Below are 27,233 nucleotides of genomic sequence, written 5' to 3' on the forward strand. Positions count from 1 at the left end.
ATAAACAGTTTAAATAAAACAAGTGGAATCTGTAACACAATGTTTCAGTATGGGGTGGTCCTATTTAGTATCAGTCAGCCCATTATGCCATTTCCTACAGTGTTTATGTATGTGCCTTCAAGTTGTCTGTCAACTTATGGTGAGTCCATGGATTATATAGGGTTTTCTTAGGCAAGGAATACTCAGAGGTGGTTTTGCCAGTGCCTTCCTCTTAAATACAGCCCATGGCACCTGGAATTCATTGGTGGCCTCCCATCCACATACTAACTAGGACTTTGGGGAATTTAGGCACTGCTCTACAATACCCCATTTAATGTCCCCTCACCATCATCCACAATAATGTAGCAGTCCAAAGGCATTGGCCATCTTGTCTTCCTTGGGCTGCTTGGAGAATTCCCCAACATAAAGCTAGGAGGAGTTGCTTTCACAAGCCTTTCCCCCTTCTCCCTCAAGTCTGTTGTTGTTGTTGTTGTGTGCCTGTGAACCTATCATGGGGGTTTCTTGGCATGTTTCTTCATAGGGGTTTTATACTGTCATCCTCTGAGGCTGAGAGACTGTGACTTGTCCAAAGTCACCCTGTGGGTTTCCATGGCTGACCCAGGATTCAAACCTTGGTCTCCCAGTGTCCTAGTCCAGCATTCAATCCTCTACACCACAGTGGCCCTAAGGCTAATAATACCTCTCTCTCATGTATGGATTGTGCCATTTCAAATACTTAAGCAAATGCATTGGGTGTACTATCAGCAGATGATGACTGATGATCATGATGACAATGATGAAGAGAATGATGGGAGAGGAAGAGAAGACTGGATGATTTTTCAATTAACTGGCCAGTATATCTATCAAATTGAGCCAGTGTGGCATTGGAAGGGAGTGAAAAGGCAGGGCCAGCTCCATCAGGCCTGGCCTCAATTAAGAAGCAGAGTCCTCCCCCCAGTCTATCTGCCTTGGTCCAGGCCTCAGAGGGAGAGAAGAATTCTGGACCTGATCCCCTTCCCCACCACCATTCCCTTCTCCTTTTATGCCGTGTCTTTTTAGATTGTAAGCCTGAGGGCAGGGAACCGTCTAATTAAAAAGATAGTATGTGCAGCGCTGTGTAAATTTACAGCACTATATAAATAAAGCTTAATAATAATAATAATAATAATAATAATAATAATAATAATATTGTGGTTTGAGTATTAGACTACAACTTTGGAGACCAAGTTTAGAGTCCCCGCTTGGGCATTAAACTCACTGGATGCCCTTGGGGAAGTCACGCACTCTCAGCTTCAGATTTTACAGTTTCTCCACCCATCACTGTATGGGAACATTTTCCGTGGTGTTTTAATTGATCCTACTCTGAAGAAGCCATACAAATATGCAGGTAAACAAATCCTGTAACTGAAAAACTCACTATTCATACAAAATATCACTAATTATACATGCATCCTTTTCATTTCAGTATTTAAAACTGTGATCATTTCACATGCACATTTCAGGCACAGATGTAGTTCTTTGGTACCAAACAACTGTCCTTCATTTGATTGTGTCCCAGAGTTTCCATGGCCTGTTGCTCCCTATCAAGAACACTGGTATTGAGAAGCCCTGGCAAAGCATACTGCCAGGGAGCAGGTGTTTTGCTAAATGCCAGCCTCCTTATGCTCCCAGTGGGTGAATAGATGCACCTGCCTGTTACAACGTCACCTATCACATGAAGCAGGCAGTTGTAATAGATACTATATGATGAATGGTATAGGGAAATTGGTTTTAATAGTTTATTTATTCTTTACAACAAGATCTGTCACCTCTTCACCTCTTCTTACTAGTATTTTTCACACAGGACCTATTTTATACTCAAATGCGGAGGTAAGGAACATATTTGGCTGGAGTCTTCATTTGGGAAGGGTGACAGGGGCTGCATTCAAGCACTGGGTAGGACTAAATGTAGCGGGCAGGGCCACGTAGAAATCTTATCAATTTGTCTCAGTGTGACAGCTTTCAAGCCTGCAAAAATTTCCCAATCTGCAAACCAGAGCTCATCTTTCGTGGACAGCATTTGTTCTGGGTTGCAGACTAGAACTCCTGTGCCTTGCAAAATCTTCCCATTCTCCAAACTAGAGCTCCTGCTCCATGTCAACTCTTCAAGGAAAACAAATTATCGCTCATGCTACTGCAAAACCTTTCTGGACTTTAAACACTGCTATTTCTGATGGTGACAGAAATAGCAGATGAGGAAGCTTCATTGTTCTAAATAGTGCTATACTCAGACATTACCCTTCTCTGTCCTGCCTGCTCTGTATCACAAGACTTCTCAAATTTCTACCAAAATCTCTTCAGAGCGCTGCCTCCAAAAGAGTTACTTTCATGAGCTGTGGCTAATGTCTATCATATATACTCAACTATAAGTTGGCCTCATGTGTAAGTCGAGGGCAGGTTTTGGGGCCAAAATTATGGATTTTGATATCACTCGTCGATAAGTCGAGAATAAAACTTAGAGGCATGTAACAAAGAATGTAAAGGATGAAGTTTACTGTCTTCATACAGAAATGTTTTATTCAGATCCTTCTAAGCCCAATGCCTCTTGGCACTTCTTTAAGGGGAAGCACCAAAGAGGTGCCATCACTGCCATTTTCCCACCCAAGAATTCAAAAAGGGCAGAAGCAGCATCATGGTGGAAAGAGTAGAGGGGTTTGGTGCTTCTTTTGTCTGCTTCCAGGATGAACTAAACTCTTACCTTTCACTACTTTATTCAGAGAAGGTGACAAGTTAAAATACAGTACTTACACTGACCTGTGAATAAGTCGACCTAGCTTTTTGGGTCAATTTTTTAACCAAAATTTGTTGTTGTTGTTGTTGTTGTATGGAAGCTCTGAAGTTGCAGATGTGTAGGAAAGCAAATAGTGCTGTAGTTTCGGAGCTGAAGCACTTGCTTTTTCTATGCGTGTCTTTTCCTGGTGGAATATTCTGTTTAGCTTCAGTAGCACAATTTCTCTATGGGATATACTCCATTTCCCGCAATTAAAAAGCTTTCCCTGTCTTATCAGGCTTCCCAGTCAAAGGGAAGTGTGTATATACTGTATGTTGATTTGATAGCAAATTGCCGACTTGAATGGCCAGTGCTCAAAGATATTCGGATCTCACAGTGGCTGGGCTTTTCATGCATGTACTCTTCCCCCAACCATACTTTTAACAATAATATATACAGGATGAATAATTGGATACAATTGAAGTAACACAATCCACTGTAAAAATTGATGGTCGTTCATATACAATTGGCACTCCACATTTGTGGCTTTGATTTTTAGTATGTTCTGTCTAGGAACCTTTAGGTCCTCCAGCACAACTGTGCCAGAAGTTGACCACAGAGTTGTGCTGGAGAACCTAGATCACAACCTAAAGAGCCTAAGGAAACACTTCTCTGGGCATTTGTAGCCTAGAGCATGATTCTATAATCAATTTCTGGCAGATATTGACCATAGAGTTGTACTGGAGGACTAGGGTGGTCCTAGAAAGATGTTCTCCTAGATAAAAAGAATAGTGGGTTTTTTTAATTTACAATTTTCCCACATACACAGGAGTCCTTCACCCCTTACCCTAGTGCACATGGATAGACCAGTGTAGTTAAAATCAAGATAGTTGACTTGTGGCTGTCCAGGTATTCTTGGACTACAGCTTCCACTAACCCCAGTCAGCATAGCCAGTGGTGAGGGATGCTAGGACTAGTTGTCTAACAATTTCTGGAGACCCCCACTGCCCTAGGCTACATGAAAATGAAACAAATTTGAGAGCATGTCTTTCAGTGATTCTATTAGGCAGGTCAATCACAGATTAAAAATGCAAGAGATAGGAAGCAGGTGGGGGGATGCTGAAGATACAGATTCCCTCTTTGGAAAGATAGATAGCACATTGTAGGAAAACAGCATAAGCATCTAGTATTTCCTAACTCAAAAGAAACCAAACTCTTGTGCTGAGGAAATGCAGAATCCAAACCAGTATTTTGTCAATTCTACAAGCTTGCTCTTAAGAATGTTGCTCATGTATATGCAACAATAATATAAACAGATTAAGCTTTCTTTTTATATGACAGTTATAAATTGGAATGCTGTTTGTCTTGTCTCCTAAGGTTAAAAAACCACAGCCTAAGCGGAGCCTAGCCTCTCACCTCAGTTGATACATCCCATTAAAATCACACCAAAGAAACATATTGTCCACCAATGATAGTTTGACTGAACCTGCAATGAACAATACAGTGCTGGCAGTGGAAACACTGACCCTTGGCTAGATTTTCAGATGACCCTGAACAATAGTTTTGTGAGCATGAAACAGGAGGAGTCTTTATGGATTGATCATTGTCAGCAAGTTTATGAGTCTGTACAGATAACCAAAACCCCAATGAACCAATTTCAGTCCCTCCACTTTTTACAATCACTGTTTGAGAGCGTCCAAATCATTACAGGACTTCCCAGTGCTCCCCTGAACTCCTTTGCTTTTCTCCATTGTCTTGCGTTCACAGATTTCTTTGTCTGACACGTGTCTCAACAGACATGTACTCCTCTTTAACAATGATATTTAACAATATCTTTAACAATGCGGGGTTCTGAAAGGTATGTTGCTTTTTCAGATATTGCATCCAAAATCTGACCAAATAATGCTAGCTAAAAAAGATGAAAAGAAAGTCTGATGTTACAAATGTATTACATAAGGTTTAGCAGAAGAATTCGACTAAAATACAACAAATCAAGGACAGAAATAATATGATAAATTTTAAATCAGTGTATAAAAGATACTGCAGGATGACATTTACATCTGACCAACATTTTACTTTAGGATTATTTCAGTAACAGTGACTTGAGTTGAAGACTTTCCCATTACCAATGATTATATTATGATTCTCTTTCTGGCAAATTTTGTTGCTAGACATGCCACTTATTTCATTCTCAGTGGGCTGCAATGGACTTGGAGATCTTCTGTTTCTGTTCTCTTGTATTTGTAGTGTGTATAGATAATAAAGTTAGTATATATTATCCCTGAGGCTTGCTGGGATGTGGGCAAGGTTGCTCAGCCCATGTGACTCAAGAGCAAAGAGGCTACACAGTTTTGTACTGCAGCCTGTCCCAAATGCTCTACTCATTTATAAAACTTTGTAAACATCTTTTTTGTGTTAAAGCATAAACACAACTCCATCACCCCTTCTTTCTTAAGATTTTTCTCTTAGCAGAATGTCTGTGACTTACCCCAACATAAATTAGTTACTAGTTACTTATTTAAATACTTACTAGAACATGGTTGACTTGTAAAAGGTATTCCTGTGTACAGATACACAAATCTCCCATCTTTGGGAAAGATATTCATTTTAAAAGTTTACTCAGCTGATTAACTGTTCTATCAAATTGGTTAAAGGGGGATAATTCCATCTGGTTGATTATTTATTATATCTTGATTAATTATTATATCTTGATTTTTTTTCTCAATTTGCAACTCAAGGCAACTTACAAATGTTAAAACAGATACAGATTTTAAAACCATTTTATAAAATTAAAAAGTGTAATTTTAAACAATAGAATTAAAAGTTACAAGCAAAACCAGAAAAAAAAGTTCTAGCAGAATAACCAACATACGATGGTAAATCTGTAGCAAATAAAATTTTAGGGTTTGGAGTTTCTAGTTCTTGTGGCTCATGGTCACACTATATTTTCTTTCAGGTTCTTTGATAGCAGCCACTGTGGTTGTGACAGAGCAGGTTGACTAGCACCTGAGGCTCTAAGGTTATATGCAACCTATTTCCTACCTGCCATATTCCAACTGGCTGCACTTTGGATTTCTTATAAAGCTGGAAGGGATTCAAGTTCCATGTCTAGTCTGCAAGGGACTACAGTTGGATTTATCCAAAGACACAATTCTTTTTTCTTTACACAGTTTTTTTAGGTTCTTTTTGGCAAAGAGGCAGTGCACAAAAGCCCTTAAAAGCCAGAGGATACCACAATCTTGTCAAATAATTTTTTAGGCACAGCACAACACAATAACATGCTCAGTCACCAGCCATGTCTGAGAGGGTGCTATCCCTTTCAGTGGGCGCACCCCGAAACTGGCAAGATATCTGCTGATATGGTTCACTTGATTCCTTCTGGTCTGATCTATCAGTTTCTTTAAGCACAAGGCAGCCATTCTGGGAGAACTGGAGAAAAAAGTCAGAAGAACCCAGTCATTTCAGAAAATAAAAGAGGTATGAGCAAAACAAAATAGTCATACTGAGGGTGACTCGCTTTAATTTTCAAGTTTTCCTTCTTTATAAATTTATCAAACTGTACGGTGGTTTTCTCATTGTGCCCCAATAGAAAGTAGCTATCAAAATACAGATGTGTTGGATTTGAAAATAGGAAGGGTCTCAAAAGGCTGAATTCTTCCTCCCTTATTTTTCTTGGTAATCTGTGTCACATTGTGGGAACACAGAATGAAAGGCATGAGTGCATGTGTTGCTTCACCCACAACAACAATTCTTGTGAATTAATAAAGCCAATGCAATTTTGGAGGACTTTAAGCAGAGGCTGGATGGCCATCTGTCGGGGATGCTTGATTGAGATTTACTGCATGGCCCTTGTGGTCTCTTCCAATTCTATGATTCTATGAATACTGTTCACACGGAGCACAAGGAGTTCATACATGTAATATGTAACTACAACCTCACTTTCCCAAACTGCACTGTTGTTAATTTCTGCCGCATTTGTACCCACAGTATTAAATGAATGCAACATTCACATGGCTCAGTTTAATTTTTTTTTTTTTAAATGAAGAAAGCATATTGGTTGTAAAAGGAAATCCAAGCATGAAATTTGCTTCTCATATGCTTAATTCTGACCAATGTTCCTTACTCAAGGGCTTCTATATACTCATCATGTCCATACATCTCCTTATTATACTTTTCGACTGTTTGCAAACTGCTTTCCTTGCAATTCAATAAAATCGAAGCTGCCTTGCAAGTATATGGATCTTCAACGTGGGTCTAAAACACAATTATATCCAACTGCATCTGAGGAAGGAAACTGAAGCCTAGGAAAGCGAGGCTGCCGCTTCTCTCTTTCAGGGAGTGTCAAAAAAAGCTCCAAGATCCCTCTACGTTATTATTATCACTATTATTATTATTATTATTATTATTATTATTATTATTATTATTTCTTAATAATAATATATATATACATATATAAAGTCAAAACAATCTGCACATACCCAGAGTCACTTTTTTTTGCTGGTGCTGAAAGAAGGTCCAACCTATCCTCAAGCCCTGTCTGAAACCAGCACCATAAAAAGCACAATCCCCAGAGAATGCCATTAGCATGGAGCTATCTTTGGCAGTTAAAGTGGTGTCAAAGTAGGGTTATTCCTGCAGTGCGGATGCAGCCCAGTCAAAGCTCTCTGCCAACCTACCTGCCCCTGGCAGGAATAATAACTCCACTATGGATGATGGGAAGAAAAAGGGAATGGACTGCACATAAAACACATTTCTCCTGCTTCCCCCATGTTTAGTCATTGCAACCCCATACAAAATCATGCTGGAGGACCTACAAACACCTAGAGAAGTGTTTTCTCTAGGAGTCTCTAGGGCATGTCCAGAGTGCTGCCTTGTATTCCTTTGGCAATTAGAGTCAAGATGTTTCTGATCAGAGCCCACCCAGGAGAACCATGACTGCTCAACAGCCAAGGAGAAAAGCCAGGGTATAAATGCCTGCAGTAATCAATTATTATTATTATTATTATTATTATTATTATTATTATTAACCTTTATTTATGAAATAGAACTAACTCACAGGATAGGCAATGTTGTTGCCATGGGAGAGAACAGCATAGGCAGTGTTTGTTGGTAGACATGATGCTGAGCTGACAATGACCAGCCATAATGACCTCACAAGGAAAGTCCAGCTGAATTAGCTCTCAAGCTCCAGTGTGCCTTCAGTCTGCCATTGACTAGATACAATGGCGGATTTGACTCTCCTGAAGGTCTTGGCCTTACTATGGCTTTGGTCACAAGCAACTGGTCAGAGCCCTATCCAGGTGCTCCATGTTTTGTATTTTGGAGGCGAAGTAATGGAGTCAACAGCAAACTCCAGTTTTCATCTCTTTTGCCTTGGATTGGTCTACCTGGTGGCCTTAAACTTCAAGGCCGTGGTGGAGTTTCAGTTTGAATGTTTTGAGGCCCTAGCAAACGTAAGCATTGCCCAGTTTCTTCACTTTCTCCTGCCACATTCCTCTGTCCTGCATGGACACCTGGGGGGCTGTAAATGAAAGGGGCCCCTAGGGGTCATCTATTCCTGCCCCATTCTTCTGTCCTGCATGGACACCTGGGGGGCTGCACATGCAAGGGACCCCTAGGGGTCATCCATCCCAGTCCCATTCCTCTGTCCTGCATGAACACTTAGGAGGCTGCAAATGAAAGGGGCCCCTGGGGGTCATCCATTCGAGCCCCATTCCTCTGTCCTGCATGGACACCTGGGGGGCTGCACATGCAAGGGGTCCCTAGGGGTCATCCACTCCAGGCCTATTCCTCCATCCTGCATGGACACCTAGGAGGCTGTAAATGAAAGGGGCCCCTGTCCGTCCCTGCCCCATTCCTCTTTCCTGCATGGACACCTGGGGGGGGAAGCTAAGGGGGGGAATGGAAAGGAGTAGAGGGGGAATGAGAGGAAGATGGCAAACACACAGATAGTAAACATCACGGGTTCTCTGGCTGACTCCAAAGGGACGACTGTACATTATGTTAGAAATAAAGCATTTGTTAACTTGAAATGGATTCCTGCCTCCAGTTTGTGCTTATGTCTCTTTTTCTGGGTTTCCATCATTTAGGGATGCCATAACCCGGCGGCCCCCATGACAAACCCGCTTTTGGGGGGGCCCTCCCGGTCCCGGTCTGGCACCCAGCCCCCGGTTCAGGGCCCGCACAGTGCCAACCCAGCTTCCCCTACCTCCCCGCGTGGCCGCGTCACCAGCCTCCTCCTCCGTTCCAGGCCGTGCGGCCCTGTGGAGGAAGCAAAGGAGGAGGCGAAGGAGGCGGCGGTGTGCAGGGGGAGGCGGGGGAGAGTGGCGGGAAGGTGGGGAGGGTGGCGCGGGCACGCGCAGGAGGTGCACCTCCTCCTCCTCCTCCGTTGCAGGCCGCGCCAAGCGGAGGAGGAGGTGCCTGCCTGGCTTGGTGCTCCCTGTGCATGTGCGCGCGCACCAAAGCAGCAGGCACTGGCAGGCAGCCACCCACCACCTGGCACGCCTCCGCGCTGGGCACTTCCTTGGGCGCGGGAGGTGGAGGTGGGTGGCTGGCTGCCTCCTGCCTTGGAGCATGGGGGGGGGGGAGCGCGCCAAGGCAGCCACCCACCTCCTCCTCCGCTTGGGCCTGGGCTGGAGGCAGAGGAGGAGGAGGGAGGAAGGAGGGAGGAAGGGAGGAAGGAGGAAGGAGGGAGGAAAGAAGGGGGAAGGAGGAAGGGGGAGGAAGGAGGGAAGAAGGAAGGGAGGAGGAGGAGGGAGGAAAGAAGGAGGAAGGGGGAGGAAGGAGGGAAGAAGGAAGGGAAGAGGAGGGAGGGAGGGAGGAAGGAAAACAGGAGGAAGGAGGAAAGGGGAGGAGGGGAGGGAAGAAGGAAGGGAGGGAGGAAGGAAGGAGGGAGGAAAGCAGGAGGAAGGAGGAAAGGGGAGGAAGGAGGGAGGAAGGAAGGAAGGGAGGAGGAGGAGGAGGGAGGAAGGAAGGAAGGAGGGAGGAAAAAAGGAGGAAGGAGGGAAGAAGGGAGGAGGAGGAGGGAGGAAGGAAGGAAGGAGGAAGGGGGAGGAAGGAAGGACAAGGAGGAAGAAGAGGAGGAGGAGGAAGAGGATAGTGATGATGATGAAATGAGCCAGCTTCTGAGGCATGACCAATGTAAGTTGCTCTGATTTTTACAAATTAATGCACAGTGAAGAAAAACCAAAGTCCCTTGACCAAGTACACACTTCTGAGAAGAACAGTTGAATCCGAGGGCAAACCCACTTCTTGTTAAACCACCTTGACATATTCAGTGTGAAACCCAAAGAGTTTGGTTATGGAATAAGCCTCTGAAATATGCAAGAGATTGCCATGTTAATTAAAGCCATGTTCAATGCCCAAATGTGCTGTTTGGAATGGGGGGAGGGGGGTGGCTAGAAAGGGAAAGTACATTTCTGTCATCTGTCTAGGAATAATGCCCAAATGTCCTCCATTTTGATCATGCCTAAGAAACATATATTTATATTGACATTTTTTTAAACCCTCAATTTTTCCCGTGTGTCCTCCATTTTTAAAAAATGTGCCCTACATGTGAACATTTTGTCCTACATTTGTCCCAGTTTGGAGGTCCAGACTTATGGCAACCCTACCATCATTGAATGCTGACTGACCTCACTGAACAAACCAACCCTCGGCCCAAGAAGCTTCTCTTTACAGAATAGCTGCTCTTTCCAGAGTGTTTTTTATATCCTGGCATATAGTCCTGGGATTTGTAGTTGGACAAGCCTCCTCTGCCAAAGAGGGCAGGTGCCTCACCAAACTGTAAATCTCTGGATTCTGTAGGATGGAGTCATGGCAGTTAAAGTGGCGCTGAAACTACGTCGTTTCCTCCGTGTCAATGCACTCCCAAACATTACCAGGTTGTAGTAGTGCAGAAAGCCAGGCAATATAGGTCCTGTACAGACAGACCAATATAAAGCTGCTTCAGGCCACTTTGGAGGTATGCTGTTTAAATGATGCATGCGTCCTAAGAGTCCGGAAGTCCTTAGGACTGGAGCAAGGCTTTGGTGCGGCTTCTGGACTCTTAGGATGCATGCATCATTTAAACAGCATACTTGCAAAGTGACTCAAAGCAGCTTTATTTTGGCCTGTCTATATCAGGCCAGTGTGACACAACTTTAAATCCTACGTCTGCATCATAAGGAATCCTGGAATTTGTAGTCTGAAGAAGCTTGAGCCTCTGAGAATTATAATTCTTCACCAAACTATAAATCCCAGGATTATATAGGATGGATCTGTGGCAGTTAAAGTGCTACCACAGTTCTACACTTTGTAGTGTGGGAAAGAGTGTGGAGGAGATCAATTAGATCCTAAAGGCTTTGATACATAAAGCCTTGTTTCTACCTGGCACAGAATGAAACAGCTGTTAATGCCAATCAGGCCTCTCTCTCAGAGAGGTATTCCACAACTGGGATGTCACCATAAAGAAGCCCCTCTCTGATTAATTGTTAATTGTATTAGGACAAAATTAGTTGTTCTAGCTGCTTGATATTAAATGGTTATCATGCGTAGTTGGGAATGTGACTGTTACTATCGCTACGCTAGGAATTATATGAATTTTTGAAAATGATGTAACATGATGCAGATGAGTAAATGTGGCTGCTTGGTTCCTAGGAGTATTTACAATGCATCCGTGTGGTACTATCATCACTTCTTGGGTCAGATGCCTATTGTAATGGTAACAGATAATGAAGATTCGATCGAGCAGCTCGGAAGTGAGACGGAAGGTGTCTTTGTGATTTCAATCAAGGTAATTTTAAAAAAAATCAACACATTACGTTTAATAATATAAAACAACATACACTGGGTCCTCTGCATTCACTGGGATTAGGGGTGCAGGACCCCCATGGAAGTGGAAAAACCACAAATATTTTGTCTAGGAATATATATACCTGTCTAGGAATCTCTAGGTCCTCCAGTGCAATTTTGTGGTCAACCTCCATCTGCTAGTGCTCCCTGGCACATTAGGGGAAAAACCTGCCAGTCTGCCACATCAACACTGGTCTAGAAAATGTAACTGCTCCTGGGAATTTGTCCTTAGTCCAAGGATGTGGTAGGGTCGGGGTGGGAATAACCTGGCCCACCAAAACCATTTCTTTGCCATCCTCCTGAAGTCCTGCTTGCGGAGTTCCCTATCGTTGTGGCTGTGACTCTCCACATCGTTTCCAACTTATGGCACCCCTAAGGCGAATCCATCATAGGGTTTTCTTGGCAAGATTTGTTCAAAGGTGATTTGCCGTTGCTTTCCCCTGACTGAGAGCATGTGATTTGCCTAAGGTCACCCAGTGGGTTTAATGGCTGAGCAGAGAATCGAACTCTGGTCTCCAAAGTCCTCATTCAACATTCAAACCATTACACCATGCTGGGTCTATTGCAGAATATTTAATCTACAGAGAGAAAACAGAGAATGGCACTTTTGGGAGGCACCAAGAAGGTGTTATTCTCAGCTACCGCAAAGCAGAGGGTACCATGCCTCCATGGATGTCCATCCTTGGCTGGAATGTCCCCTTTGGATTCCAAGTTCAAGGGCCACGGCATTAAGAAAACCTCCAGTGCTAATTTTCTTTCTCTGTCTGTCTACACAGGATTATTTGGACAACTTCTGGCCTGACTTAAAAGCCGCACATGACCTTTTCGATTCTATCCTCCAGTCGCGACGCGAACGGGAGAATGAAAGTCAAGAGAATAAAGGGAAGGAGTATGCTGAGCATGTTCCTATAGAAGCCCTGGAAGCTGGGATCAAATCAGGAAGATACATTCAGGTGATGTGCATCATGTATGCACAGACGGAGCAAAAACCACCTTTTCTGTAACTCTGGATATTTTTCAGAGAATACACACAAGGAGGCTCCAATAAACATGCTGGAGGTCTCCAAGTCTCTGATACATACTTCTCTGAGGTTTCAAGAGTGACATTTCAAAGTTTCTAGCCCGGACCTGGTAATGGAAAAAAGTAGGCTGCTTTTGTCCCTGGCAGCCAGAAAACTGTATTTAATCTGAAAGCATCAGGCATACAGAAGAGTAGAGAAGGAGGCACTGCTTATCATTTTTCTATATGAAATTCCTACACTTGCTTTCTGTAAAATGCTCAAAGCAGTAATGATTAGAGTAGGGATATAAAAGAGATATCGGTTGGGATCTGCTGTAAACAAGTTCCTTTCTTATCAGTCTTTTGTCTCCTCCTTGCCCTTTTGCCCTGACATCGTAAAATTGTTTGTGCCAGAAAAGATAGATTGGAAACTCTTGCTGAAATGTCTCCGGTGGCCTTTATAGTTCATTAAAGAGCTGATGGTGAATAAAACCATCAATTGGAAGATCTGGCATTGTGCTCACGAGCTATTTATTTGCTTCCCTTGGACTTCTGTAATGCGCTGTATATGGGGCTACCCTTGTGCCAAGTTCAGAAACTTCAACTTGTACAAAATATGGCAGCCAGGTTAATTACAGGTACTCGTCGTACCGATCACATAACACCGGTTTTGAAATCCCTTCACTGGCTGCCAATTAGTTTCCGGGCAAGGTACAAGGTGTTGGTGATTACCTTCAAAGCCCTACACGCATCCTAGACTTTAGGAGAGCGGATTTCAGTAAACTTAGAGAAGTATTGAGGGCGATTCCATGGTCAGAAATACTAAAAGATAAAGGAGTTCAGGACGGATGGGACTTTCTCAAAAGGGAGATACTGAAGGCACAATTTCAAACAGTTCCAGTGAGAAAGAAAAACGGGAGGTGTCTCAAGAAACCAGGATGGATGACTAAGGAACTTTCAACCGAGCTAAGTTTGAAACGGAACATGTATAAGAAATGGAAAAAGGGGGAAATCATGAAAAAGGAATTCAAAGAAATAGCAGGCATGTGTAGGGGTAAAGTCAGAAAAGCTAAAGCGCAGAATGAACTCAGGCTTGCTAGAGAGGTTAAGAACAATAAAAAGGGCTTTTTTGGATATGTCCGCAGCAAGAGGAAGAAGAAGGAAACGGTAGGGCCACTGCGTGGAGAAGATGGCAAAATGCTAACAGGAGATAGAGAAAAGGCAGAATTACTCAACACCTTCTTTGCCTCAGTCTTCTCAGAAAAGGCAAAGGGTGCTCAACCTGAGGATAATGGAGCAGAGGACAGAATAGGGGAATTTCAGCACAGAATAAGTAAAGAGATAGTAGAGGAACACCTTGTTAATCTAAATGAATTTAAGTCTCCGGGACCAGATGAACTCCATCCAAGGGTATTAAAAGAACTGGCAAAAGTAATATCGGAGCCATTGGCAATCATATTTGAAAACTCCTGGAGAACAGGAGAGATCCCAGCAGACTGGAGGAGGGCAAACGTTGTCCCCATCTTCAAAAAGGGGAAAAAAGAGGATCCCAACAATTATCGTCCAGTTAGTCTGACATCAGTTCTAGGAAAGATTCTGGAGCAGATCATTAAACAGAGAGTCTGTGAACATCTAGAAGGCAATGCCATAATCACAAAAAGTCAACATGGGTTTCAGAGAAACAAGTCATGCCAGACAAATCTAATCTCTTTCTTTGACAAAATTACCAGCTTGGTAGATGAAGGGAATGCTGTGGATATAGTATATCTTGATTTCAGTAAGGCCTTTGACAAGGTTTCCCATGACATTCTTGCAAACAAGCTTGTAAAATGTGGGCTAGACAAAGGAACTGTTAAATGGATCTGTAATTGGTTGACCGGCCAAACCCAAAGGGTGCTCAACAATGGCTCCTTTTCATCCTGGAGAGAAGTGACCAGTGGGGTCCCACAGGGCTCTGTCCTGGGCCCAGTGCTATTCAACATCTTTATCAATGACCTGGATGACAGAATTAGGAGCATACTTATCAAATTTGCAGATGACACCAAATTAGGGGGAATAGCTAATACCCCAGAGGACAGGATCAAGATTCAAAATGACCTGAATAGACTAGAAAGCTGGGCCAAAGCTAACAAAATGAAATTCAACACAGAGAAATGTAAGGTATTACACTTAGGGCGGAAAAATAAAATGCACAGATATAGGATGGGTGACACCTGGCTGAATGAAACTACGTGTGAAAGGGATCTAGGAGTCCAAGTAGACCACAAGTTGAACATGAGTCAACAGTGTGATGCGGCAGCTAAAAAGGCCAATGCAATTTTAGGCTGCATCAATAAAAGTATAGTCTCTAGATCAAGAGAAGTAATAGTGCCACTGTATTCTGCTTTGGTCAGGCCCCACCTAGAATATTGTGTCCAGTTCTGGGCGCCACAATTCAGAAAGGACATTGAGAAACTGGAGCGTGTCCAAAGGAGGGCGACAAAAATGGTGAAGGGTCTGGAAACCATGCCCTATGAGGAACGACTTAGGGAGCTGGGGATGTTTAGCCTGGAGAAAAGAAGGTTAAGAGGTGATATGATAGCCCTGTTTAAATATTTGAAAGGATGTCATATTGAGGAGGGAGCAAGCTTGTTTTCTGCTGCTCCAGAGAACAGGACCCGGAACAATGGATGCAAGCTACAGGAAAAGAGATTCCACCTCAACATTAGGAGGAACTTCCTGACAGTAAGGGCTGTTCGACAGTGGAATGCACTTCCTCGGAAGGTGATAGAGTCTCCTTCCTTGGAGGTCTTTAAACAGAGGCTGGATGGCCATCTGTCAGGGATGCTTTGATTTGGATTTCCTGCATGGCAGGGGGTTGGACTGGATGGCCCTAGTGGTCTCTTCCAACTCTAAGATTCTATGATTCTATGATTCTATGGCTTGGGTCCAGAATACTTAAGAGATTGCCTACTTCCATACTGTCCGTCCCGCACTCTAAGGTCCTCGGGGAAGAATCTACTTCAGCCAATAAAATCTAGGCTAACTTCAGTCACCCAGAGGGCCTTTTCCATCGCAGCTCTGAAGCTATGGAATGACCTGCCGAAGGAGATCCGTGACATTTCTACTCTTACAGCCTTTAAGAAGGCTCTTAAGACGGATCTCTTCCGGCAGGCCTTCCCTACCTAGTTCTACTCCCCATTTACTGTGACTTATGTCACTCTGTCCACCAATTCTTCTCTTAAATTTAATGAGAAGAATTAAATTAAAATTAATTAAAATAAAATCCTTGCCTCAAGAAGAAGAGCCCTCCCTCCATGAGATCATCATCAGACCTGGGAGGGAATGAAAAAGAGAGGCCCAACTTCCATCAGGCCTAACTGTGAATGTTCTCACTTCGCTCTCTTTAATTTTACTGTATTTTATTTATTTATTGTATTTTATTTTATTATCTTCATTTTTACTGTTGTAACCTGCTTGGATTCCTTGTGATTGGGCGGGCTATAAATAAATAAATAAATAATTATTATTATTATTCCCTTAATTTCAATCCCGCCCTTCCATTCAAGGATGCCTGGTGCTGCTCACAAGACAAAGTCTCAATATAAAAACACTTGAAATCACATAATTAAAACAGAGCCACAAGAAAATGCTTACAGCAGACAGAAGATTGTATTAAAAAAATTACACCAGCCAGCTAGCTGTATAAATGTACCTCAGAGCAAATGAGTCTTTATGGAGGGACAAGAAGTTATTGGAGAAGGCACCGAATTGCTTTTCTGGAGCAGAGTCTTTAATATTGTCATGGTTGCCACAGGCCTGGTATATGTGCACCAGTTGTGCATCGTTCCAAATCTTATGTCTTGCAGGGAGTCCTGAATGTAAATAAGCACAGAGCACAAGTAGAAGCATTTGTCCGATTTCAAGGAGCCAGCAACAAAGAAAAAGGTGAGAACTGATTCATTATATTTGATCTGTAAAGTAAAACTGGCTTTGGCTTGGTTAGGTTTTGCCCCAGGGATGCAACTATAGAGGGTGCAAAATAAGAATGTTACTGAATAAAAATTGTTCCTCTTCATGCAATGCAAGAAAGTGCCTTCTTGTGGCTGCTCTCATCTTGAAATGCCTTGCTAGGCAATCTGGGCAGCCAACCTCTTTGCTGTCCTTTCATTAGCATAGGAAGACCTTTCTATTCCAGCAGGCATTTGGGAATGGATTGTTTTCACAAAGAAGGCTTTCTGTTGAAGTGTGCTGTACAATTTTTATTCTGTGGTTTTCAGTTAATATTTTGAATGGTTTTAATTCTATAGTCAGTTTAATACTGTTTCCATCTTGGTGGGTGTGGGTGTGTATTTGAGCTAGGCGTAATTTTGTTTGTATTTTTATCCTGTTAAACCACCTTGAATCTCCGTTTTGTGGGGGGAAAGGTGGAGTATAAATAAAGCGCTTGATGGCTTCAGCCCTCCTGAGTCATTCTTCCTTGATTTGCACCCAGATCTCAAAACTGATGTCCTCATTTATGGCACCAAAGCTCGGAACAGGGCAATCCACGGTGATGTTGTCGCTGTTGAATTACTGCCACAAAGTGAATGGAAAGGATGGCCTGCTGCCCTTTGTGAGAATGAGGCAGAGGAAAAGACCTCTGGGGAGGCTTGCTGTGAACCAATGCCCACAGGTAAGGCTGTGGAGCAGCCTCTTGTCATATTTGGCGTGGGCTTTTTTTGGGATGAGTTGGCATTGCCAGTAGTTTCCCCAGGCTTACTGTATCATATTAGCAGTTCTCTTGCTGCCTCACAGGTTCAATAGATCTTACTGTGAATAAATAGATCAAGCCAAAAAGCCACCATTGGGTTCTTTTGCTTCTCTTTTCTCCACTGCTATGTAATCCGTCTGATTCTTCTTTCAAAGGGAAAGCTGTGGGCATCCTACAGAAGACCTGGCGTGACTATGTGGTCACTTTCGCATCCAAAGAAGAGAACCAGTCACAAGGCAAAAGCACACAGAAAATCCTTGTCACGCCTTGGGATTACAGGATTCCCAAAATCAGAATTAGTACCCAGCAAGCAGATGCCCTACAGGCAGAGATTTATTTGGTGTGCAAAAATCCAACATCTGCCAGTCTCTTCTTGGTGATATGTACAGCCACTGCCTTAGTGTTCTGATGTACTGTATTGTTTTGCCCCAGGACTTCCGTGTCATTGTGTGCATTAATTCTTGGGAGTTGACATCACTGTATCCCAATGGGCATTTCGTGCGGCTTTTAGGACGGATAGGAGATCTTGAAAGTGAAATCCAATCTATCTTGGAGGAAAATAGCATCTCAGTCAGCCCATTTTCTGAAGCACAGGTCAGACTGTCTTACTTGTGTGTGTGTGGATTTAATTGGCTGATTAATTGTTATTTGTAATGTTTAGGAGGAATCTCTTTTCTTCTAGTTTGAATCCATGGGAGACCAAGTCATTGGGCTCTTCTGGTTTTGAATAGCCGGTTGATAGAGACGGTATGAATAAAGGTTAGTTTTCTGTCTCTTATGGATTTGATTCCAACAGATGTGTGAGATGCCAGTTGTCATCCCAGAAACGCCATGGAAAGTGACTCCAGAAGAAGAACTAAAACGCACAGATCTGAGGGATACACACTTAGTATTCAGCATTGATCCAAAAGGCTGCAAAGATGTGGACGATGCTCTGTCAATTAGAATGCTGCCCAATGGAAATTTAGAACTAGGGGTCCATAATGCAGATGTCACTCATTTTGTGGCTGCAGGGTCTTACACTGACATTGAAGCAAGAGCAAGGTGAGTTTTGTTTCTTTGGTTACAATCCATCAGCCAACTGTACTAAAATAGAGGAAGCTGCATGCAGCCATATTTCTATAAGAATTTTGTGAAAAACAAGACGCAGAACATTGGTGTCGTTATTGCTGTGTACACTCAAGTTGTTTCCAACTTATGGCAACTTCAAGGCAAACCTATCATGGGGTTTTCTTGGCAAGAAAAGTTTAGGTGTGCATGTACATTTGGTTGTACAATATTTCAGTTCATAAGCAAGCAACATGTACAACGGTCATATAGTGTTACACTCCCTCTCTTCTGCAGTTACCTTACTTGTACCTTTAGTGTGTACTTTTTAAATGGCTGCCTGTCTTATTTTCTTTACAGTAGGCATAAATATAAATAGTCCACAGTAGAAGGCATGAAAGCTTTTTGGTTCACGTTTGTGCTTCACTGAACCTAATATCCAGTGACTACATAAAAGTCCCATTGGAGAATAGTGTGTCCTGAATGGTCAGAAATACATGTCTCTGTTTGTTAAGCAGTAAATGAATGATAAAGATAATATGTCAATGGGTGCAAGAAGCACAGTATGTCACCTGTTATCTGGCTCAATGCAACCCAATAAAACTACATAGGACATCAAAACTGCATAGAATCATGTTAAAAATACTAGGGTATTGTTTAGATGGGACAAGAGTGGTGTGGTACAAAGAAGGCCATCATTTAAACGAATCTAAAAAGACTACCTCTCTATTTAAATATCCCTATCCCACCCTTCAGCTCTTGGCAATGGACCCAAGACGGTTGACATTATTAAAGCAATATATAATGCACAAAACAGGAACTACTCAAGTCCAAAGCCTATTGCAGAAATAATCCAGTTTGAAGCTGCTTTAACTGTCCTGGCTCAGTGCTAGGGAATTCTGGGAAGTGTAGTTTTGTGAGACGTTTTGTCTTCTCTGTCAGAGAGCTCTGGTGCCACAATAACCTATAATTCCTAGAACTCCCTAGTACTGAGGCAGGGCAGTTAAAGCGGTCTCAAACTGGATTATTTCTGCAGTGTGTATATAAAAAAACAAGCTGAAAACCAACAGCTAGACAATAAAATCCAAAGTGTGGGGGAAACTAAACCAAACGAAAGCCATGGAGAATTTGCTACCAAAATTTCTCCTTGTGGCTTTCCGTTTTTAAAACAAAACTTACATCCACAATGGGATACATCTTGTAGATCCAGGTTCTAGAAGTCAGCATCACTTAAAAGGGCTTCAAAGCAGTCAATAAAAACATTTCCTTACTGAATACAAAGTCTGTACATACACAGGGTTAGGTGTTATTCTTTGTACTATAATACCTTTGAGCATCTAGTTTAGGCAATGTCCTTTTCACAGCTCTCCTGGAAGCCCCAGAGGAATTCTTGCTTTGTAACGATTTGTTTCCCTCTGGCTCTGGCAAAAAAAAAAAAAAAAAAAAGACAATTTAGTTTAAAACTGCAAATTACAATAACTGGATTTACAGCAGTGAGTCACTCATGGTAATTAAGCACAGCCGCACCTCCGTTTTTGCAGACTTGATGCAGGCAGCAAATGGAAGGGGACAAAATGGGGCGCGTGCCGCCATTCAAGCCAATGGGCCTTGAATACAGCCAAATTTCCGTTTTCGTGGGGGAGTCCAGAACATATCCCCAATGAAAATGGAGGGGCAACTGTACTGTTAAATATGGTACACAAGAACCATATATATATACTTGACTTAAGTCGACCTAATGTATAAGTTGGGGGCAGGTTTTGAGGCTAAAAGTATGGATTTTGCAATGACCCATGGATAAGTCAAGGGTAAAACCTAGGGGCATATATCAAAGGATCTAAAGGACCGTATTGTTATCATCCCATGGTTTAGGACAAACGGACAGTTACCTCTGTTGATCAGATTGGCTTCAGCATCTCCTCCTGGAGATTCAAGAGGCGGCAGCAGCAGGAACTTCTCGTCCTGGATGTCTTTGTAGTCAGGAAGATCAAACAAATTGCCTTCTATTGGATCTATCATCTTGCCACCAGAAAAGCAGCTCCGTTCTGGAAAAACAACATCGCAGCTATCATCAAGAAGGAAGGAAAAGGGTTAGCACCACTGAGCCTAAGAGGGATGTAAAAACGTCTTTGGAATGACCGGGCATGGCTTTAGCAGCAGGTTTTGAGACAAGGAAGAGGATGGATTGAAGTAGAGGTTGCGATAAAGGAAGTTTCTCTCCTGCGAATTTTGAGGCACTTGGAATAAGTGAAGGGGAGAAGGTGGAATTATACGTTGCAATAAAGGAACCTTCCATCCTTGTTCTTTAGTGACTCATATTCGTAGCCACAGGTTGAGTCTCCCTTATCTGCAATTCTGAGCTTTTCCATGTGCGGCTGAAAGAGGGGCACCTTTGCTTTCTGACGGTTCAAGGTACGCACACTTTGTTTCATGTGCAAAATTTATAAATATTCAACATATACACACACACACACACACACACACACACACACTGAGTGAGACTATAATATATATGTGTGCATGCGTATATATGTACTATATGATGTAAATACATGTATGTAAGTGTGTGTATAATGTAGTATATACTATACATAGCCACTGTGAGAGCCTTTGTTGCTGAAGAGCAAGGTATAACTCCTCCAAATTTATAAATATTCAATAGACTATAATATATACATGTGTATGCATGTGTGTATATAGTACATATATATATATATAGCCACTGTGAAAGCCTTTGTTGCTGAAGAGTGGGGTATAAATACTCCAAATTTATAAATATTCAATACACAGACATTGTAATATATCGTGTGTGCATATGATATTTTATATATATATATATATATATATATATATATATATATATATATACATACACACAATATATATATTTATATCATATACTATATGTATGTGTGTGTAATATATATATATATATATATACAAACATTATATATATAGAGTATATATATAGAGAGTGTGTGTATATGTGTGTGTGTGTGTGTGTGTGTGTATATATATATATATATATATATTATCCTCACTGAGAGCTTTTCTTGCTGAAGAGCGAGGTATAAATACTCAAAATGAATTAATATTCAACCTATAGAGGGAGAAAGAGAGAGACAAACACACACATATACATAGGAGATACATACATACATATACATATATATATATATATATATATATACACACAGTCGGCCCTTCTTATACACGGATTTTTTATACACGGATTTAAGCATTCACGGTTTGAAAATATTCCAAAAAAGTATAAATTTACCTTGATTTTCCATTTTTATAAGGGACACCATTTTGCTATGTCATTATATTTAGTGGGACTTGAGCATACACGGATTTTGTTATAGACGGGGGATCTTGAAACCAAACCCCAGTGTATAACAAGGGTTCACTGTATTACATATTCATACATACAAACATATACATTGAAGCCCTCAGGATAACAAATGCATGAACCAGGCCTGACTCTCCTCTTCTGCCCCATTAACAGGGCTTTTTAATGGTGGCTTAGTCCTGACTGAAACCGACCGCCGCCCAAGACTCAATCCTACTCTCCGCGGACACTTGTCCCTCAGAAACTGGAGGCCCCACTTCCGGTCGGAAGGGCCAAGAAAAGCTGAGGCGGCGGAAGGAGTTAGAAAGGCGCCAAGGGGAAAACCTCACAATGCGCATGCGCAGAGCCCCAGCGGGGCCTCGGAGACTTCGGCTGAGGCCTCAAAGCGGAAGTGCCTGGCTGTTATAGCCGCTGCGCATGCGCGTTGGAGCTTTCGGCGGCCTCTCTCTCACACGCGAGAGTTTGGCGCCTCGGTTGTTGAGGTTTTGAAAGCCGGAACTGTGTAATCTCGCGACAACACTGACTACAGAAAGGGCAGAATGCTGGAGCCGTGTAATCTTGCGAGAACGACGGCTCCTAGACTACATAAAATATAGCTGTGGCATATGATTGGAAAGCAGAAGCTGTGGCATATGATTGGAAAGCAGAAGCGGTGTAATCTCGCGAGAACACATATGCAAAAAATAAAGAGGGAGCCACGAGTTCTTGCGAGAACACAGGCTCATAGACTACAAAAAGTATAGAATGCTCCCTGTATATAAGCATTTTCCCCTCCACAACATAATTTCTCTCTGTGTGTCTTTTCTAAACTTTTGTGGTAAGGTGAGGAAGATATTGTGATGAACAGATTAGCCCCAAAAAGAGGTCCAGAAGGGAACATGTGTGTGGTCACCTCAGCCAATGGATAACAGGCTCAAGGGAGCCCTCAGTCTTCAAAACCTGAATTGTAGGATGATGGAGGACTTGGAGCTGGTCTCTCATTCATGGAGTCTCCATGAAAACCTGACTCGACAGTTGTTAACAGCAACAAGAAGGGCATATGAGGCCTTGGACTTGGAAAGGCAGCTATGAGGGAACCAGACAAGATCCTGTCAAGATAAATTACTGAATACCAACCCTAGGATGGTCCATGGCATCCTATTTCTTCATTTCTAGCCCAAAAAGAAAGCTGAGAGGAAGAAAAGTAGTTCGTTTGACGCGTGTGCAAAGTTTCGTTTAACAAAAGCTCGCGTTACCGACTTCTATCTTTCAGTTACTCTCAAAAGCCCTTTGCGCACTGATTTTCCAGACTAACACGGCTAGGTCTTTGAATTCTCAAAGGGAGGAGAGTGCGGAAGACACGGTGGACTGCTACAAAGATCAAAAAATGGGTCCAAAACAGACCGAGCCTGAACTCGTCCTAGAAGCCAAGATGACTAAACTGAGGCTGACATACTTTGGTCACATCGTGAGAAGACATGGAAACAACAATAAAGCTTAGCAAAGTACAGTAGAAGGTAGTCGGTAGTCAACAACGTAAATAACTAGCAATTTGCTGACCTTTCACCGAAATCATCTGCCTGACATGGCAACCGCAGCCTCATCTAAGGGAAAATCTGACCCTGTTCCCATGAAGACGGACTGGTTTCAACCATTTCGATTGCTTTTGCGGTTATGCTAGGCTATTGTGACCATGACTATGTTTAACAGCAGCTCCCTTCCTCTATCTCACACACACAAAATCACACTAAAGAGCAGGAAGGTCAGAGCTTTGCAGCTCAGAAAACATGGCATCCAAACAGGCTTGAGCCCTGCTCTGTGGCCCTTAAACACCCGAGCAAGACGAAACTGTATTGATGCCATAGTTTACCCTCTGCATGAAAGATGCACCTTTCCCTGTGTCAGTGAGTATTAACATCCACTTTTCTCATGTTAAGGTACACAGGGCATTTGGGATTAAAGACGACAAGGCCTGCTTTGTGTGGTTTCTAAGCAGACTTCAGCACATCTTATTTTAGAAAATAGCCACTGGGTTCAAGTTGTGCCTTCGTCGTTTGACACAGAAAACCTACATTTTTGCCCACTGTGGCCTGAATTCTATTGTTTATCCCAATGAGAGGAGACCCATTGAATTGATAATATTTATCAGTGTATGAACATTAATTAAAGTGATGGGTGTACTGTAGCCATGTGTCTCAAAGTGCATCACTCATGCAAGTTTCTACCCCTTTTTTCTTGGCAGGACTCTAAAACATTCAATGAACGTATCCAAGAGAGAGTCAGAATCAGGTAAGAAATCATTCGGGATCCTCAGCTAGCTTGGTCAAAAGTCAATACTAAACTAGTTGAACAGACAATAAAATGCAGGACAAAACTTTTAGCAAACCTGGTTTGTCATGCCAGTAATAGAACTTTAGTAGAATAGTTTCTTTAAATAAGCTTGAAGAGGCATATCATTACTCCAACTTGTTGCAGTGGGATTCATATGCACTGTTCTGTGAGGACAAGTACCTCTTTAAATGATTACATCTTTGCCTAAAATTCAGGATCTTCTGGCTTTATGTTAAATTTGGAAGGCACAGCTGCAACCACAAGTGCCTCCACAGGCCTTTCTCTGGGAGGAGCCTTGGCTGGTTTAGGAGGGACACTATTCCCCAACGCAAGCACATCTACAACAGGTGACCTCTTTGATATCTTAAATATGTCTAGGATGTGTTTCTAATCTAATTATTTAAATTAATTACAGCCTTGGGAAGAGGTGGGTAAGAATTTTTATTATTAATATTATTAGATAATCTCTAAATCTAATGTTCTTGTGTTTAGGTCACCTATATTATATTGAACTCAGTAAGTTTTGAATAGGCATATGTAGAGTTGTGCTGCAAGATATATTGCTTTCAAAATGTGTCTAAGTTCTGCATAGTGGGATAGCCCATTCAATACATATGTGATATAGTTTTCAGTTCTCATTGCTTGCACTATATTTCTTTAAGACTAATGTTATAACTCATTTTTTGAAATGGATGCATGAAGATAACTGCTGCATTGTTTGCAGGGCTTGGGCAGAATGTATTTGGTTTGACTCTTGGAACAGCTGCAGCACCTGCTGCTACAGTTAATGGAGGTCTTGGTGGCATAGACTTCAGTAGTTCCAGATAAAAAGAATAAGTTTTTACAAGACTCACAAGACGTGTGCTTTGAAATTAATTATTAAATATGGCCACTGAATGATGTTTTATAGAAGTTTTGGTCTTTTAACTTTTAAGGAGCACAGTGAATTCCTCCTGAAACAACCCATTTCTTTTCCCCAATTCCATTACAGTGTTTGTAACCATTGCAGTGTTTATAGAGCATTACAGAATGAACAAAGTGTGTACAGTGGTGCCTCGGGTTACGAAATTAATTCGTTCCGCTGTCAATTTCGTAACCCGAAAGGCTTTCGCAAGCCGAATCCCCATAGGCGCTAATGGGGAAAAGCCGCGATTCCGTGTGAAATCGCGCAGAAAAGCACCAAAAGTTTTTTCGTAACCCGAAAAAACTTTCTTAACCCGGAAAATTTTTTTTAAATTATTTTTTTTCGTATCCTGAAGATTTCGTAACCTGGGTATTTCGTATCCCGAGGTACCACTGTACTATGTATTTTAAAATATTTAAAATAATTCTTTTCTTTTTTAAAAAATCCACCAAACTATATTATCTAATTCAAGCAGATTGAATTAGAAGCAGCTGTGCTGTGTTTTTAAACAGTGGGGAAAGAGAAAATAATCTGTCCTGAAACTAATTTTAAAAACACTGTACCTTCAGTATTATACAGTCCACCCTTTTTATCTTCAGGGGATCCATTATGAACCCCCCTGCAGATAACGGAAAACATGGAACCTTGAATCCCAGTGTCCTTAATGGTGGGTGTGTCACACGCACCCATTGAATGCAGTGAGGCTTGCCATCTGCCAATGTTTAAATATGCGGATGGCAAGCCCGTGGATATTGAAAGCCCACTGTATTATTGTGGGCTTTCTGCTGGCTATGAGTATTCATGACTCACTGTAAATGCTTGTTTTTGTTTGATGCAATCTTGGGTATCACCTGGATTATTTTTAATTGGTATTCTGAGTCCTAAATTTAAACAGATCACCCTCTAGCACATGGTTGATGGCAGAGAAACAGCACTGGGAATATTTACAACCACCTTTCTGGAATGTATGCAATTCTGTAAACCTGATTCTGCTAAAGTGTCCTCTTTCCTGGGATAGCCTATAATCCGTTGATGTTTAGCCTTTGTATCAGGTGTGGGCAACAGTTGGGGGCTAGGGGACTGTTTGGCCTCCAGGGAACCTTGGACAACTGCATCCCCCATTTTTTCCTCTTGGGGGCATTAGGGGGCAATTTCCTGATGTCTTAATCAAAATGGCTTAAGTTGCAGCATTGCCTCTTTTTTTTAAAAGGGGAGCACAATAAATAAATTGTTTAGGCAAATTCTCCCAAAGGAGTGATTGAAACATCCAACTAGGGGATGATGCACCTGGCAAATCTTTTTGTTAACCCTCTCTGATCCCTTCAGTCCGAGTGCAGCATGGAGGAAGGAGAGGAGGAGGAGGCAGTTGGTTTTGGAGGGAAACTCTCCACATGCATTTCTGTGCAACTGAGATCTCTTTCAAACTGGCAATGCAAGCTAGAAACTCTTTTAAACCAGCAATGCAAGCTAGAAACTCTTTTAAACGGGCAATACAAGCCAGAAACTCTTTTAAACTAGTAATGCAAGCCAGAAACAAACTCTCCACTCACACTTATGAGGTCACTGAAAACTCTTTGAAAACTGGCAATGTAAGTCAGAAACAAATTCTCTAATCACACTATTGAGGTAAAAGAAATCTCTTTGAAAACTGGCAATGAAAGGCAGGAACAAATTTTTGGAGTAAATCTTAACCCACAAACCTAGGATTAGAGGTAGGATCATCACTCACCTTTTGGAGTCTGCCTCCTCTCTCTCTCACTGCCCAAACCTCTTGCCGGGTTTGACGTCTGCAGTGGGCGCAGTCTGGCCAAGGACAGGTGGTTCTCTCCTCTGGCCACTCCAAGGCCTCTCAGGTTGTCCATCTCACCGCCCAAACCCCTTCTGGGGATGGTGACTGCGGTGTGGTGCCTTTTGGTTAAGGACAGGGAATAGTCCCTCCTCCACCAATGCGCCAATTCCTTTTGGGATGTCCATCTCACTGCGCAGACCCCTTCCCGGGGTTGAAGATTGCAGCGGAGCGCATCTGGTCCAGGACAGAGGGATCTCCCTCCTCCGGCCGCACCTGGGCTTCAGCCAGACTTGGCTGGGCTGTCGTCTTCTTCTTTAATGCTGGAGTTGGGCCTAGTTGCCTCAAAATACAGCAGCTTCTGAACTGTCTCTCCCTGCCTGGCTTTGATGTTTATCACACTATACTCTTATAGTGCTACTATTACACTTTGACTCCTCTAGCTGCCTCCTGTTGCATTCTGGGATTGGCAGTTTTAAGGAAGGGTATTTAGAATTCTCAGGCAGAGAACTTCTCTGCCTGAGAATTCTAAATACCCCTCC

At 42.4% G+C, this 27,233-nt stretch overlaps 2 protein-coding genes across 3 annotated transcripts; one reads left to right on the forward strand and one right to left on the reverse strand.

Annotated features, from left to right (window-relative positions):
* Positions 1 to 1,133: 1,133 nt before the first annotated feature.
* LOC149316875 (uncharacterized) lies at positions 1,134 to 27,094 on the reverse strand. 2 transcript variants are annotated; one of them, XR_016280545.1, is made up of 5 exons: positions 26,635 to 27,094; positions 20,229 to 20,384; positions 19,667 to 19,760; positions 5,771 to 6,157; positions 1,134 to 4,637 (listed from the first exon to the last, which is right to left on the reverse strand). XR_016280545.1 is itself a non-coding variant. In XM_089516430.1 (5 exons), the coding sequence occupies exons 1-5, from the start codon at positions 26,765 to 26,767 to the stop codon at positions 4,539 to 4,541; spliced, it is 621 nt and encodes a 206-aa protein (XP_089372556.1). In that variant the 5' UTR covers positions 26,768 to 27,094; the 3' UTR covers positions 1,134 to 4,538. The 2 variants fall into 2 exon arrangements, 1 of the variants encoding a protein (XP_089372556.1); XM_089516430.1 differs by having other exon boundaries at positions 6,019 to 6,157.
* Positions 10,536 to 18,340, forward strand: LOC149316876 (DIS3-like exonuclease 1). Its single transcript, XM_089513292.1, has 8 exons — positions 10,536 to 10,555; positions 11,366 to 11,501; positions 12,337 to 12,513; positions 16,409 to 16,487; positions 17,035 to 17,214; positions 17,448 to 17,617; positions 17,725 to 17,886; positions 18,089 to 18,340. The coding sequence occupies exons 1-8, from the start codon at positions 10,536 to 10,538 to the stop codon at positions 18,338 to 18,340; spliced, it is 1,176 nt and encodes a 391-aa protein (XP_089369418.1).
* Positions 27,095 to 27,233: the final 139 nt, after the last annotated feature.

The sequence above is a fragment of the Sceloporus occidentalis genome, unplaced genomic scaffold, assembly GCF_023333645.1.
Source record: "Sceloporus occidentalis isolate IW3139 unplaced genomic scaffold, rSceOcc1.0.p SCAF_3, whole genome shotgun sequence".
Classification (NCBI taxonomy): Eukaryota; Metazoa; Chordata; class Lepidosauria; order Squamata; family Phrynosomatidae; genus Sceloporus; species Sceloporus occidentalis.